Below are 16,148 nucleotides of genomic sequence, written 5' to 3' on the forward strand. Positions count from 1 at the left end.
TTCAAGCAAATTGTTCCTGGGCCTTTTCCTTTTTGAGGGGGACAGTACTGATGAAGGTCCAGTTGGGTCATCTTTTTCTGCCTGACTCTCGATACTTCTGCTTTATTGTTCAGTCCTGACACACTCCACCAGGTGGCATCATATCTCTGCTTACTGCTAGCCCTACGTGAAGGGGAAGATACAAGCTATGAAAAAGAATTTCTACTGGAACTATTGGTAAATTATGGTACCTCTTTTGACTTGAACAAGTTTTTTATTTTTTTTATTTCTGCTGTAATACTAAATTAACAGATTAGGCGAGAAATGAATGAAAAAAAATGTGTGTGTGTTATAGAATCCCAGCTTATAGCTCTGGATAGTTTACACATATGTTTATAAGGTTACTATTAAAGGGACTCTTTATTGTATTGTATTGTATTGTATTGTATTGTATTATTTGATTTGTATACCGCCCTCCCTCCCCCGAAGGGCTCAGGGCGGTGAACAACAACAGCATAATAGCAAACATCAGTAATCATAACATCAAGCAACAAAACATCAATAAACAGAGGATCAATAAACATATTATAAACATAGCATTATAAACAACAAGAACATCAATAATCATAACATCATAAGCTATAAGGCAACAATAATCATAGCAGCATGTATAATCAACTGAGATAGACATAACAAGCATAGATGGTGACTTTCCCATTCTGTAGCCTAATGTATACCCCATCTAACATTATTAACAACCCATACCACCGGGGACCCTAAAATATCATATTCTGGTAGCAGTCTGAAGGAACTTTGCCACTATATGTGAGATACGAAAAGCTTTGTCTTCAAGCAAAAAATTAACAAACAGATCATTAGGGCCACTGGAATAGCGGAGTGACCAAAAATGTCAGCTGATTTGTATGGAAGAAAGAAATAGCATGGCGCATTAAGCAGGAAAGCTTTACATGCATGTTGTTGTTTCTCATGGATTAAACATATGAATTTGAATAACCCGGAGGATTTATGCTGACAAAAGGATATTCCCCCACGAAGCCTGATTCCCTCTCTTCCCTACCTACCCGTTGCACCCCATAATGCTACTCCTCTGGGTTCCATTTATTAGCTGTAATGGGATTGTGTAAGGGAAGATATTTGCTGTTCTGGGTTAGGTTGTATTATGTATTTAATTCTATTATGTTGATGCATTTATTAAAATCTCTTAATGCTTAAACAGCCTTTTGAGAATGAGACAGGATTAAATTCCTTGGGGCCATTGTAATTTTTTTCAGTGACTGCGTTCTTTTGTATTTTGCTGTTTTGTATCTTAATTCAGTGAAGGCTTCGAAGAACATGTAGAGATCTCCCACTCATTATATTTCCCAGTGACTCACTGAAACTGCAATGATTTTGTAAGAACGTAAGAAAAGCCATTCTGGATCAGACAGAAAGCTCATCTGTTCCAGCATTCTTTTCATACAGTGGCCAACCAATCAAATTTATCACAATCCATTTATATAGGTGGTGCTCGTTTTGTCTCCAAATTATTAATCTATTTTTAATCTAGTTTTAACCTCTTTGGATTTTGTTTTAGTTGGCCACACATCTGACAATTCAGACCTTTAATTTATGAGGCTCTCTGTTGAGTCAACTTCCCCTCTTGTGGATGAGAGGTGCCCATTCTGGCACAGGCATCTGGTCAGGATGCCGTATTTGAACTTCACGTGGTGTGTTACTAGGAGGTCATGCTAACTATTGTGTGAAAATGTGACCATGAAGCGCTGGTTCAGTTGGCAGCTGAATCTCTTTGCAATGTTGCTAATACATCACTGGACTTCTGCCATGTTCTCCAAGTTCCTTCTCAACCCCTGTTCCAATGACTTCAGTGGGCTGTTAAAATAGAGTTTGCTTTGATTCAGTCTCCCTCTCCCAAGGGTAATTTGCACTGTCTAAGCTGTGTCCAGGAACCTTGTCACCTGCAGCATGCTGCTGAGCACAGGGCATGTCTGAAGTTGGGGAGGGTGTGCAAGGGGGTGCACTGATAAATACATTTTGCATTAAGTATTCAAAATGTGTTGAATGTTGTAAATGCTCCTGAAAGAAACAGATCCTCTTGCTTTTTGGAAAAACAGTAATGAAGGCCAATGTTCACAGTCAGATGACTGACAACATTTACTGATTATGTCTTAACTACTTGGGCACTCACCAAACTTGTGGCATTCACCCTTGTATGCATGTCAAAGTGGTCTGTTGCAGATTGTCCATTTAGTTGTAGTTGGGTATTTGAGATCACCCCACAGGCACATGTCTTCTCCCCCCCCCCCCCCCAGCTCCCTTCTAGCATAAGCATCCCCCCTTTTCAGTTTCTGAATTGTTTGTGATTAGAATTGCACTTGCCCTGGCACTTTGGCTTACCATAATCAATGCCGAAACATAATTTGTACCTATGATTAGAAACATGGCTAGGTTTGCAAACTGCAGCTGATACTGTGGTGAATGAAAAGCATATACATATCTAAAGCCATAAGTTAACTCTGAAGCTGAACAGGAGGGGAAAATGCAGATCAGTGGAAGAGCATGCAAGTCCATAGGATAGTAACTACATTTGAACCTTTAATAGCAGCTGGCAAAAAACTAAAGTATTCTTGGTTATCCTTCTGTAAATGTGTTGCTCTTTTTAGCGCAGATTATAAAACCTTTTTTCTTTTCTAGGTATCTCGGCACGAACGCCGAATTTCTCAGATACAGCAGCTCAATCAGATGCCTCTGTATCCTACAGAAAAAATTATTTGGGATGAAAACATTGTTCCAACTGAGTATTATTCTGGAGAAGGTAAGTTTAATGATAGACATTGAGATTTATAAATGCTTCCAGGCTCCAGTTAGGAGTCACAAACAAACCTGACTGTCAGGCCCATTGCATGAACTGCAAGAATGACGAAAAAAAATATTCAGTTTATTCCATTTACACAGGAAGTGAATGCCTGAGGAAACTGTAGTTAATTTCTTTCCAAGTAACTGGGATACTTCACCAGGATTACATGGTGGCTAAGCATTCCAGGTACTGGGTGTAGCATTCTGAGCCTACTGACTCAGGGTCCTGACAAGCACCCAAGGTCCTTATCCACAAGGTCCCCTAGACTCAGAACAGAGAGAGAAGGGGGTAAACTTTCACTTGGGATCAGATAGTTTGTTTGACGTACAAATGCAACCTTAGCATTGTATTGCACTGCGTATATTTCTTAATGTGCAAAAAACATGTATATTAAATTTGAAACCATGTTGCAAGCCCTTGGTGAAACTGATATGGTGAATCTGTGTTGCTGATTTCTCTACAAAATTATGCAGCAGTTGCCACTGCAATTTTGGACTTATTTTACAGGGTGATAGAAAATCAATGTGGGGGATCAAAGCTCACTGTGTGCCTGTGTGTACACATGGGTATCTAATGTTCATAGGAAAAATATCTTTATGAGATGGACTTGAGAGAATTAAATGCCTGCTTTTTCTTCTTCAGGTTGCCTTGCCCTCCCCAAATTGAATTTACAGTTTCTGACTCTTCATGACTACCTCTTGAGAAATTTCAACCTCTTTCGCCTAGAATCTACCTATGAGATCAGGCAGGACATCGAAGACAGCGTCAGTAGGATGAAACCTTGGTAATGGAAGTTGCGGGCTCCCTCCCCATCCCATGTAATTGTGCTTTCCCCCCCTTTCTTCCTTCCATTCTGCTTGATGAAAAACCACCAGTTAGACTTTGGCTGGGATTAAGCTGCCCTTAACTCTTCTATTCTTTGTACTCCACTAAGAAGTTTTTGTTCACTCAAAGTGACTGAAAAACCTGTGGGAAGGAGTATCATTCCTTTCATGTGTGGGGTGGCTATTCCTGCCTTTAGGCATGAGATGGAACCACATTGCATGTCATCCATTTCAGTGCTGTGATTCTGTAGCTATTTTCTGTTTATTTCAAAGGTCGGTTTTTAACAAGGGGTATATTTCCTGGGGAGTAAAAAAAATCCCAGTGCTAAAGTGATAATCTTTTATCTGAACCTGGCCTTTAGGCAGTCTGAATATGGCAGTGTTGTCTTCGGTGGATGGGCTCGGATGGCACAGCCCATTGTCTCTTTCACGGTGGTAGAGGTAGCGAAGCCCAACATCGGGGAAAACTGGCCTATGAGAGTCCGAGCGGATGTTACAGTTAACTTGAACGTTAGAGACAACATCAAAGATGAATGGGAAGGTAGGTATATAAGAGAAATGTGATATCATGACCTCGAATAGCAGTGCTCCCATTACTTAAGAGAAATATGAAGCGTTATCAGTTTCAGTGTCCTATGTGTCCATTAAACCCTTCTGTTTAAATAGGGAATTCTAATGCTTACACTAATGCAGATCGGAATTTTGACTGCACCTGTTTACATCCTTTTGAAAAAGTGGAGCTAAATGTGTCCATTTATCTATTGGTAGCTATCCAAGTTGTTAGGGGTTTTTGTTTGTTTGTTTGTTTTTCCTGCAAAGTTGCAGCCAATTTATGGGTACTCTAGGGTTTTCATGGCAAGAGATGTTTGGAGGTGGTTTGCCATTGCCTGTCTATAACTCCTTGGTAGTTTCCCATCCAAGTACTAACTGGGGCTGACCTGATTCATTTCCAAGATCTGATGAGATCAGTCTAGCCTAGGTCATCACAACATGATTAAAGGTGGGTGAGAAATTTTCCTGCACATGAATCAGAGTAATATCCACCTTCACAATGCTGATGCTGTAACTGTTAAGCTATTTGCAGCATCCATTTGTTGTGCTGGTGATTACTATCCACTACTCACTTTAAAGTATCAGCCAATATTAAAATAGAAACACAACTTAGAATGTATTCTCTCCTTCTGATTAGCAAGGCATTCCAGTAGAAGATCTATGTAGGGCTGCTGCCTGATCTTTGCTACTTGTTTTTGTTAGGCATTCTTAAAATACTTCCATCTCTTTCTTGGCTGCTTGTGGGCATAGGATCCATCAGAAAATGCCTGACGCTTAGGTAATGTTATCTCTGCCTTTTCATGGCATGGAGCTAAACAATGATAATGGCTGCTAGTCAGTTGGCTAGTCAAGGGGATGACTAGAGGGGGCAGTTTAAAAGTTGGAAACTTTTAAAATTTGAAAGCCACAGAAGTTGCTTTCCTCGCCAAGATTCTTTGGCTAGGAATCAACCTTGATGGGAATGCAATGTACACATATCTAAAATACAAATAGGATTTTTATTGTATAACTGTAAATGTCTTTTGATATCCATTTCTGTACTTTGGTTTCACTGACTTCAGTTACTTGTATTTTGAAGGTACATTAAAAATGCTATGTATTACTGAATCATCCAAGTTAACAAATGCTTCTTTTTCATTCAGGCCTTCGCAAACACGATGTTTGCTTTTTAATTACTGTCCGACCCACACAACTATATGGCACAAAGTTTGACAGAAGACAGCCGTTTGTTGATCAGACTGGCCTAGTCTACGTGAGAGGATGTGAAATCCAGGGCATGTTGGATGATAAAGGCCGTGTCATTGAAGAAGGTATGACCATTCTCAAATTTTTAGTTGAAACATGGGAGTATCATCTGCATGGTGTTATGTTTGTGCCGTTGATGGTTTACTTTCACAGGCATGAGGTACAGAATGGAGATTTTGGGCACATGTATGCCTTTTTCTAGCATCACAGTTGGGACAGGTAAGCACAGAAGCCTCTGGGTTTGCTGGTCCAAGGCAGTAAATGGGAAGTTTTTGCTCCAGAGCAGCAAGGTGGAACTTGGACAGCTTCCCAGGTTGTGCCTTACACTTTGTAAGCTGGATCACAGTAGGGGGAGAGCCAAGGAACACAGGCAAAAGGGATGCTGAGGCTTCCTGTCTTCCCTGAGGAGCCAGATGCTCCCTCACACACAGTTTAGTCAAATCTCCTATGTTTTTATTCCAAAATATGTGGGTCTTATTTTCAGGCCAAACTCTCCTCTGGCATGGGGTTGACCAGGCTGCACTTACAGTGTTTTTGGATCCTAACCAGTATCAACAGGGTTTGGTTCCCCACTCCTCCACCTGAGTGGCAGAGGCTTATCTGGTAAACCAGATTCGTTTCCATACTCCTGCATTCCTGCTGGGTGACCTTGGGTTAGTCACAGTTCTTCAGAACTCTCTCAGCCCCACCTGCCTCACAAAGTGTCTGTTGCGGGGAGAAGAAGGTAAAGGAGCTTGTAAGCCACCTTGAGTCTCCTTACAGGACAGAAAGGTGGGGTATAGATCCAAGGTGGAATGTTGGATTGTAGCCTGAATCTCTCTTTTACTTTATATTCTGTTTTATTGTTTAACATTTAAAATGTCTTTCAATGTGGACAGGACCAGAACCAAAGCCAAGACTTAAAGGAGACTCTAGAACATTTAGAGTGTTTTTGGATCCTAACCAGTATCAACAGGATATGACCAATACCATCCAGAATAAAACGGAAGATGTCTATGAGACATTTAATATAATAATGAGAAGAAAGCCAAAGGAAAATAACTTCAAAGTAAGTTATGGTGTAAAACTGCATTTAAAAAGCTTGACATTTCTTGAAATTTGATATTTGCATGCACAAATACTTATTAAGTCAATCAGTGGTCAATTCTGCCTTTGGAGTGTTAAATTGTCTTTATAACACCTTTGAAGGATGAAAACTGCAGTTCCAAAGTAAATCTATTCCGTAAAGTAAAAGTAAATCCATGTGATAACAAGGGAAAAAAAATCAGTATTGGGAATCTTCTGTGTATTGGGTAAATTTGTTAAAAGTGTGTGAGGACATCTTGACAAGTCAGCATTAATTCTGGGCCATGGTTGGTCAGGGTATCATGAATCCCAAGCATGTATTGTGTCTTTGGATCAGGGTGGTAAACTACAAGGTATCTGGGGTTTAATACAGTATCTGCCCCCAAAGATCTACTTGTCATGATGTTATTGTACTAATCAGAACAAAGGGTGCTTGGATTTGCTTTTTCTCAACAAAACCCTTATAAACTGATTAAAAAACAGCTCAGTGCTGTATTGAAAATGTAAAGGTTTTTTTTCCTTCAAATGTTTAAATGGTCTTGTCAAAGGTTTTCATGGCCAGAATCAGCTTGGTTTTCGGGCTCTGTGGCTGCGGATTGCTACCAGCCCAGAAAACCCAAACAGCAAATTTTAAAAGGTTGTGTGCCGGCAAAGTACAACTGGACAGCCAGATTATATAGAAATGATTTGGCCGTGTAATTTAACATTTCTAGCATGTGAATGAATGGATGAATTTATTTGTATGTAGCCATAGGCCATTTTTCTCATGTGTAAAGTGAAAACCATTGATCAGGTTCAGCCTGCTTTTTAGGCTGGCTGTTTGCTGGGAGACAGGTTCTTCCTGTCTGCTCTGTATCTCCTTGCTTAGATAACAGAAAATAAGGTAAGCCAGTCTTCCTAATGACAAATGTTGGTAGTGTATCAGGCAGATAGCAGACAGCTTGGATTCTCTGCTGAGCCTGCAGGGAGAAAGATGTGAAAATCTTACGTTGCCTTTTAAATTAAGCAAACATGACAGCGGAGGAAGCATAAACATAATGTGATAGCAAAAATATGACCGTCTGCACTTTGCAGTGGTAGGTCAGCTCTGTTGCCTTATGATTCTTGTGGCCAGTATAGCAAAGAGCTGTTAGTATCTTGGAGTTTTCCATTTTGTACTAGTTACTTGTTAAATAAATACAGTATGAAATGTTGTTATATAGTGAGAAAAGCATGTCAAATAACATGATGTTCTAAATAATCACAACTCTTTATTCATGGCTAGGTAAAGGCCAAGGTTATTCAAATATTTTTCCTTCCTTGACCATGAAGTTATGTCCTTCAGATATAGCTTTTTAAGATACAAGCATGCTAGCATTAAAATTTTGAACTGGCTTATTAGTGAACTAATATTCTTGTTAGGAAACAGGTTCTTCCTGTCTGCTCTGTATCTCCTCCCCATGTCTTTTCCATCAGCCAGAACACTGGAAGGGAAGATGTCTGATAATCCTTGATCAATTTCCACAGAGATTTGGGGAAGGGGTTGCTTTTCACTTGCTGAACCTTGGAGCAGATCAAGGTATCATAAGCTGCTTCTGACTGCTCCTTAGTTCAGTGAGATTTCTGTTCCAACATAGCGCCTACGACTTTTCTCAAGCATTGTACTCACATAAATTGCTGCTCTGAAGCAGTACTTGTATTTGTGGATATTCCACTCAGATATGATTGGATCAATGAAGGATGCCCTTGGTGCTGCTTAGACTGTTTTTCACGCAGCAGTCTACAATTGTTGAAACAATATCCCACCGACAGAAACCAGTTAGTCTATTTAGATATGGATCTTTTTGAAAGTTAATTAGATTTTGTATGTTGGAGGGATGTAGTTTTTTGCTTCACCTTGTTGCATCTGTTTTATTGAGCATAAATGAAGAAGCTTAGAGGGAGCAGAAGGTGCTGATCGGTTCCCTAAAAGGAGTCACAATGGTGTAGTGGTTAGAGTCTTGGACGGGTCCTGGGCAGATTCTGGTTCAAGTCCCTGCTTGCCATGAAACTCACTGATATCTTTAGGTCACCTATTTTCCTCTAGGCTGTCAGCGCAATCCTATGCAGAGTTACTCTAGTCCAGGCCCATTAATTTCGGTGGGTTTAGACTGGAGTAACTCTGAATAAGATTGCACTGTGGGCCACCTAATACATTTATGTTAAGAGGAAAGACTTTCTATCTGTGCAAAAGAGAAAAGCATATAATTGCATCTCCATTCAAAATGATTGTGTTAAGGGAAGGTTTCATGAAGTCCATTAAAAAAGGCCTGGAAGCTGAATTAAGGCTGCAGAAATAACATTCAGAGTTTAAAAGCTGATACTGTACGATTGAATTGAGGTTATTTTTCCAGGCAGAGAGGCATACCGTAGAGACCCCATGTTCTTTTTTTACGTTTCGATGGACTTTGAATTCATTTTCATGAGCTACAAGGGGTCTTGAAAATGAGATTTGATTCCCAACCTCCCTTTTCCCTGCCTGTGCTTTCACTGCTTCTTGTGTTGCACTCTGCCCAGAAACACCCTGAATAATGCTTGTACTGAATACACGAAGCTACCATAATTCTGAGTCAAACCACTTGCTTATCAAGGTTAGTACTGTATTTACTGGCAGCAACTTCATATGGTTTTAATCAGAGGTCTTAACTGGAGATGCCAGGTATTGAACCTGGGACCTTCTGCATTCAAAGCAGGTGCTCTGCTCCATTGCCCCAAAGTCTACATTGTCCTTGGTTATAAAATATTCATCTTGCTGTGTTGCCTGTAAATGACTTGTTGATGAAGGTATGTTTCAAGCAAAGCCATTTTTCTCACCAATGTTCCTTCCCCTGCAATTCAGAGAACACAGCAGATGAAATAAGGAGCCCCCCTCATCAAATTTTATCATCTGAACTGAATTTTCTCTTGCTAGTGGGATAGTTTGGTAATTATAGGCTGTTCATAAATACTGCTGTTTTGCTGAACAAGCGGTTTGTGGGGCTGATGTCAACAGAAAATACAGTAACTGACCAAACCAAACACCTGCCTGTGGAAGAACCCTTTAAAAAAAAGGAGAAATGCTGGCATCCTTCATGGAATTTAGTGCTGATTGTGCATAAAGTTGGGGGGGAGGGATTAATACTATTTTTCATGTTCTGTTTTATTATAGGCTGTTCTGGAGACAATACGGAATTTGATGAACACAGACTGTGTGGTTCCTGACTGGTTACATGACATCATCCTTGGTTATGGAGACCCAAGCAGTGCTCATTATTCAAAAATGCCAAATCAAATTGCCTCCCTGGATTTTAATGATACCTTCCTTTCTATTGATCATTTAAAAGCCAGCTTTCCTGGGTATGGCATTAAAGTAACTGTTGACGATCCTGCGCTACAGATCCCTCCATTCAGGTGACTGAAAAATCTCAGTATTCAACTAGGAGTGGTTCATGTGCTGAACAGATTATCTTCTGCCTCGCACGGTGGTGTTTCAAAGCTTTTTCCTTCTTTGCGGTTTAAATTGTATTCAGGCTCTGCTGCTGTATTTTTTTGAGTATCCCTGTTCCAGACATTCATTGTTAATATCTTTATTGGTGTTGGGGTGAATCCAACCACTCTTTTCAGCAACGTTGGACGTCTTCTTCCAGTCAAAGAAACTGTCTTTGGACTAAAGTGGTTCATCAGATGAAGGGAGTCTCCTTAGGTAGTAGGGAGGGTTCAAATTTTCTGAGCAGAATGGATAAAACCACCCCACTACTACCAGCAGTTTTAGCCTATACTTACAGCTATTTCCCAATCCCAGATTATTTCTTAGAACTAACCCTTTGAAAATAATTAGATTCGAGTCCAGTAGCACCTTAGAAATTAGCAAAATTTTCAAGATATAGGCTTTTGAGAATCAGAGCACCCTTCGCCAGATGACAAAAGGAGCTTTGACTCTCGAGAGCTTATACCCCAAAATTTTTGTTGGTCTCTATGGGACTATTGGACTTGAATCCAGCCATTCTACTGCAGACCAAATGGCAACTCTCTAAAATTATCCCCATGGTTATCAGTCATCTCAGTTTATGCCTCCTTTCCACTGTCTGACTGTCATTAACATGTTGTTACATAGTTCAGAGGGGTTTGGGGTCCAGGGATAGGCAGTGCCTAAAAAAGTTTGATGGAGAAGGAGCTTAACCTACTCCCAAAACATCTGAGCTGAAAAGCAATGATTCTCTTCAACAGGATAACTTTTCCTGTGAGAAGTGATGCAGGAAAGAAACGGAAGGAGTGTGAGGGTGGTGAAAAGGCTGAAGACTGCAAAACCTTGACTGTTGAGCCTCACGTGATTCCCAACAGAGGACCTTACCCATATAATCAACCCAAACGGTAAATGTTTGTGTGGTTGTTGGAGGGGGGGGGGATGAGGGGGAGGGCCTGAGACTTCTATATGGTTTCAGATGTAGTTATTCAATTTTAAAACGTTCACTAAAATAAGCTCGCTAAAAGATTTTCTTCCATTTAGTTTAAGGGTTAATGGTGAGAAATAAGCAAAAACCATTCTGTGGTTGCCTAGTAGTTGCATTGTTTAGTTGTTTTGTATATACTGTTGGTAACTTTGTTTTGCGTGTATTCATGCATATTAACATGACAGTTGGCAGGAAATAACCAATCCTTTCAAACTTGATGATAAAATGTGACTTCTGATGTTGATCAAATTAGCTGTTTTGGTCAGTGGTTTTGTGGTATCCTAATTACATATGATGAACCGTAACTTAATCATCTCAGAAGGGTCATGTAATGACTTGGAGTCTTGTAGTGTCATTTCAGCCCTTGAGGAAGGAATTGATTTCTCTTAGTATTTGCAGATCCTTTTGTCTGCCCAAATCCTGTGAAAGACCGATTTTGCATGTGCAAGGTCAAGTCTCCTTGAATGAAAGGATAGACAAGGGGGAAAAAAGTCCAGAAACATTATCTTGAAGAAATGCATAGAACTTTGGCTTAACATGTCGTTCTGTGGATTAACCAATTTACTTTGATTCATTCTGCAGCAATACAATTCAGTTCACTCATACACAGATCGAAGCTATACGTGCTGGAATGCAACCTGGATTGACGATGGTAAAAATGCTCATTACTGCATGCCTCTTAAAATTTTATTTTTAGTAGCCTATACCCAAAATGTATCACGTGACTGGTAGTCTCGCTTGTTCATAAGGATCAAAATAATCTGCAAGGGGACAGCCATGGTCAGAGTAGCTATTTATGTAAACCTGGGGAACACCAAGCTTTGTAGAAAAAGTTAAAAGGAGGGGAAGGAGAGGTTAAATGAAAACAAAGAAGTTTAGAAATGCCAATATCTCATTAGACTACTTCAAGACCTCGGGCACCATTTTGGGTTTGCCTAGACAACTTCAACAACATTGTTGAGCGCTGGGCTATAAAAAGATAAAAAAGGAAGGGAAAAGAATGAAGCATGGCTAGGGAGGGGGAGTCAAGAAATTCCCAGTGCGGGGCATTCTGAGCAGACAAAAGTGGGTGTTGAATAAAATGGGATCCAGAAGGGGATTGGGACTAGACCTAGAACGGGGGGGGGGGGGGCAGAGGGGGAAAGAAGAATTGGTAGGGGAAAGAACGTGCCAGAGAGAAAGACTTGGCAGCGATCAAAAAGGAGCCACATTTCCTCTCCACTTGTATCCTCCCCTCCATTTCTTCTGTCTGCCATATAAGAATAAACAGAGTCCTGAGAGTTTGGCATGCTTTTTGACCCTGAAGGTCGAATCTTACATGCTGAAATCTGAACTCTACTGCAGAGAAAAAGCTCTGCATCTTTCTGCATCCCTGTGTGCCCAGAAACTGCTCCTTTGGGCACTCCTTAATGGTGTACGATGTAGCACATAGAAGATCAGTGGAAGGGAGAAATGGTTGGAATTTTTCCTTCACTTGTCCGAATCAGGAAGTGGCTTGCACAAGGAGGGAGTGAGGTTTCTGCCACCCCACTGCAGCTTCATACACCACATTTGACACCATTATTCAGAGTCCCCAACTTCTGAGCACTTGAGGGGGGCGCAGTTTGCAGGGGCTGCAAAAAGTCAAGTAAGGAATCCAAAGATCTCTTCTGTGACCTCTGCTGCACTTGTGCTATTCTGTAAATATTCTAACTCCTGATATTGTTTTTCAAGAAGAACAAATAGAAGAACCTTTCTCCCATAAAAATTATGCATCAATTGATAGAATAAGCAAAAGCACAAGTCTTCAGTGTCTGGAGACCTGTTTTTTTTTTCCTGGATAGCAAAACCAGAATGAGTCTGCAGCAATCGTAGTAGTAGTGGTATTGGTAAACGTGTAATTATTTTTATTGCTTTTTTCCCCCGTTTCCATTTTTAGAGATTCATCTGTACTTGTGTGAGAGAGTGCCGTTGTGCCAAAGCACAGCAGGCTGTGCCCTAATTGGCTGAAGCCCTATACCAGATCCTCTCTGTTTTCTGCTTGCTAACTTGTTGCCACCCCCATTCATTCTGTTCTGCCCCCTCGAATGCTTGCGCTAACAAAGATACACACTCATTGGCCTATATGTACAAATAACTTCATTTAAAGCTTCTCAGTTTTGTTTCTCTTTTCTTTCTTGATGGACTTGTTCTTTCTCAGTTGGTTTTCCAGATAAGTAAAACTACTATATACCTTGTTTTTCTGTGTAGGTGGTGGGGCCTCCTGGTACAGGTAAAACTGATGTGGCAGTACAGATAATATCCAATCTCTATCACAACTTTCCAGAACAGAGGACCCTTATTGTTACACATTCCAATCAGGTGAATGAACATGTTGGCTATTATTTTTTTATCTCAGCTTTGGGACAAATGGTAGGGCTTGTGTGGGGTCTGGCAAGGAAGGAAGCTAGTTTGTTTTTATTGTCTTTGCTGTTTGAAATGGGAACATTTTGGTTCTCTTGTGTCTGAGCAATATGTCAGCAGATACGACAAGTGGAACTTCTAATAGTGTAACCCCAAGGCTGCCACAAACAGAATCCTTGTCAAGTTATCCAATCAAGAAACATCACAGAATAGTGATGGGCACATAATTACAGGGTAGAGGGTATGAATTTAAAATGGGTGTGCAGTTTTCCAGTGACAGCTCCATACAGTGTATTGCATTTCTGCCTTAAATGGGAAAGTGTCCAGTGGTGGGGCCCCACATGGACTTAATTGGTCAGTGGAGACACCCAGGAGGGATTCTACTATCCCATCAAGCAACCCACAGATGGCAGTGCAGTGTCAGCCGCCCCAAGTTAGGCTGGGCCACTCCTCAGCAGCCAGTTTTCAGGCAGCCTGACAAGGGATAGACTGGGGGTGCCAATGTGGCAGCAAGTTGGGAGATGTGGAAGAAATAGAAGAGCTTGGATTTATATCCTGCCTTCTTTTCTTGTAAGGAGACTCAAAGCATCTTACAGAATCCTTTCTCTTCCCCTCCCCACAACTGACACCTTGTGAAGTAGGTGGGGCTGAGTTGAAGAGTACTGTGACTAGCCCAAGGTCACCCAGCAGGCTTCATGTGTAAAGCGGGGGGAAAAATTCAGTCCATCAGATGAGACTCTACCACTCATGGAATCAAACTCAGTTCTCCAGATTAGAGTCCATTGCACTTAACCGCTATACCACACTGTCTGTCTGTCTGTCAAGAGCCCCTCCTGTTCCCCAAAGGATTTCTGGGAGGTTGCCACCTGGTTGTCACAGGGTTATGGTCTCCTGCAGCCTATTTAAAGAGGACATGAGCAAAGGCTGAGGAGGAGGGAGCTGGCTTTGTTCAGCATGCATGAGAGAGGTCAGAAAGAAGAAGAGGAGCTGGGTGGCAGCAGCCCCCTTGTCTCTTCTTTTGGAGGCCTGGTGTGGCTTCTGGGCAGTCACAACTGAGGGCAAAGGACATGATCTGGGACTACACAAAGGCCCCTTCCGCACACGCAAAATAATGCATTTTCAAACCACTTTCACAACTATTTGCAAGTGGATTTTGCTATTCCGTACAGCTTCAAAGAGCACTGAAAGCAGTTTGAAAGTGCATTGTTCTGCATGTGCGGAATGAGCCAAAGAATCATAAAAAGTATGACGAATTCTGTGCTATTCATTTATTGGCAGTCATCTGTGACACGAGCCCTAAAGTGGACACTATCTCCAGACTGCTCAACAGTGTTGAAAGCTACACTCATAAAGCTTTCTACCCAAGACATTATTACATCAAAACGAGTAGGAGAGAAGCATGTGTGAATGTGCTGTCCTTTCCTTGTGCTCCATAGTTGACTCATTAGCAAATAGCGTTATGCATACAGGTCCTCTCATGATCAGGAATACTGCTTTTTTAACATTGGCGCACAAGGGAATCAGGTGGGACCATATGCTTGGGGCTCGTCTTTCGCTGATTTCAATGCAAACAACGTTTGCAGGGGGTTTTTTTAAGGAAAAAGGTCATACCCAATTTTTAAAAGTAGCTCTAGCATTTGGGATGACACTATGGATTTACCCTTGTAGAATAAAGCCAGAGTGGATTGCAAACACCACCTATGTTGTTCAATTTAAAAAATCCATAACAGTGAATAGACATAGTTACTATTGCTGAACCAGTCCTTTTGAATAGTTGCCTTCTGATCATGGCATGGTCACTCTTCAAACTAATTTAATGCCATGCTTGCCAAGCTAAGCTTGTTGGACTTGCTGTTTTGTAGGTTTTCATATTCCTATCAGAGAACGACAGTGCCTATTTTCTGGGGGGAAGGGGTGGGTGGGTGGGTGAGAAGCCCATAATAAGAGCCAGAACAGCAAAATTGAAGCTCCAGGGTAAGAGGCAGGATGTTTCTGAAGATCAGTTGCTGGAGGCTGAACTCAGTGGACGGCTGTTGCCTACTTTCTGGAAGCACTTAGTTGGCCACTGTTTGAAACAAAAAGCCAAACTACCTTTAGCAGGGCTTTTCTTACCTCATTTGAATTCATTACTTGACATGGTTTTGGTCCAAATTAGATAGAAATTACATTCTTTGGGGATAAAAATTGACACTTTGGTACCTCAAAGCTAAGTGAGTCTGTGTCATGACTGCTTTGGTAGGCGTGCTTTTCTTTATGGCAGTTGAGCTGTCCATATTCACAATTCCTTCCAAAATAGGAATGAAATTTGTAGCATGCTGGATTTCCCAGTAATAGCATCAGAAATTCTAAAATCTACCCTTTCTGTTGCTCTTGTCAATCTTTAGGCCTTGAACCAGCTGTTTGAGAAAATCATGGCTCTAGACATTGATGAACGCCACCTCCTGCGTCTTGGTCACGGAGAGGAAGAACTGGAGACAGAGAAAGACTTCAGCAGGTGAACAGTTGAGCAAATAGAAAGCAAACACTGCGCAAATGTTAAAACACGTTTTAATACAAGTTCCTTAACAGGAGCTCCCCCCCACCCAAGAATGGTATATAGTATGACAGAGAGAACTCCAACCTACAAACAAATTCCGTGAAAATTTAAGATTATTTCCACCCTCGCATTAATTAATTGATTTATTTATTAATTAATTGCATTTCTATCCCACCCTTTCCTGGAGAAAATTAGGGTGGGTTACAACTTTACACAAGCAGCTTGGCTTTCATTTGGCACAG

At 41.0% G+C, this 16,148-nt stretch overlaps 1 protein-coding gene across 1 annotated transcript in view; it reads left to right on the plus strand.

Annotated features, from left to right (window-relative positions):
- Positions 1-16,148, plus strand: part of AQR (aquarius intron-binding spliceosomal factor) — a 59,352-nt gene that overhangs the window by 23,216 nt on the left and 19,988 nt on the right. The window contains exons 14-24 of the mRNA XM_048484362.1: positions 114-216; positions 2,692-2,812; positions 3,497-3,638; positions 4,041-4,219; positions 5,373-5,540; positions 6,354-6,523; positions 9,707-9,948; positions 10,765-10,908; positions 11,571-11,640; positions 13,218-13,328; positions 15,755-15,864. Of these exons, the coding sequence (XP_048340319.1) occupies positions 114-216; positions 2,692-2,812; positions 3,497-3,638; positions 4,041-4,219; positions 5,373-5,540; positions 6,354-6,523; positions 9,707-9,948; positions 10,765-10,908; positions 11,571-11,640; positions 13,218-13,328; positions 15,755-15,864 (1,560 nt within the window). The remainder of the gene's footprint in view (positions 1-113; positions 217-2,691; positions 2,813-3,496; positions 3,639-4,040; positions 4,220-5,372; positions 5,541-6,353; positions 6,524-9,706; positions 9,949-10,764; positions 10,909-11,570; positions 11,641-13,217; positions 13,329-15,754; positions 15,865-16,148) is intronic.

Source organism: Sphaerodactylus townsendi, linkage group LG02 (genome assembly GCF_021028975.2).
Source record: "Sphaerodactylus townsendi isolate TG3544 linkage group LG02, MPM_Stown_v2.3, whole genome shotgun sequence".
NCBI lineage: Eukaryota > Metazoa > Chordata > Lepidosauria > Squamata > Sphaerodactylidae > Sphaerodactylus > Sphaerodactylus townsendi.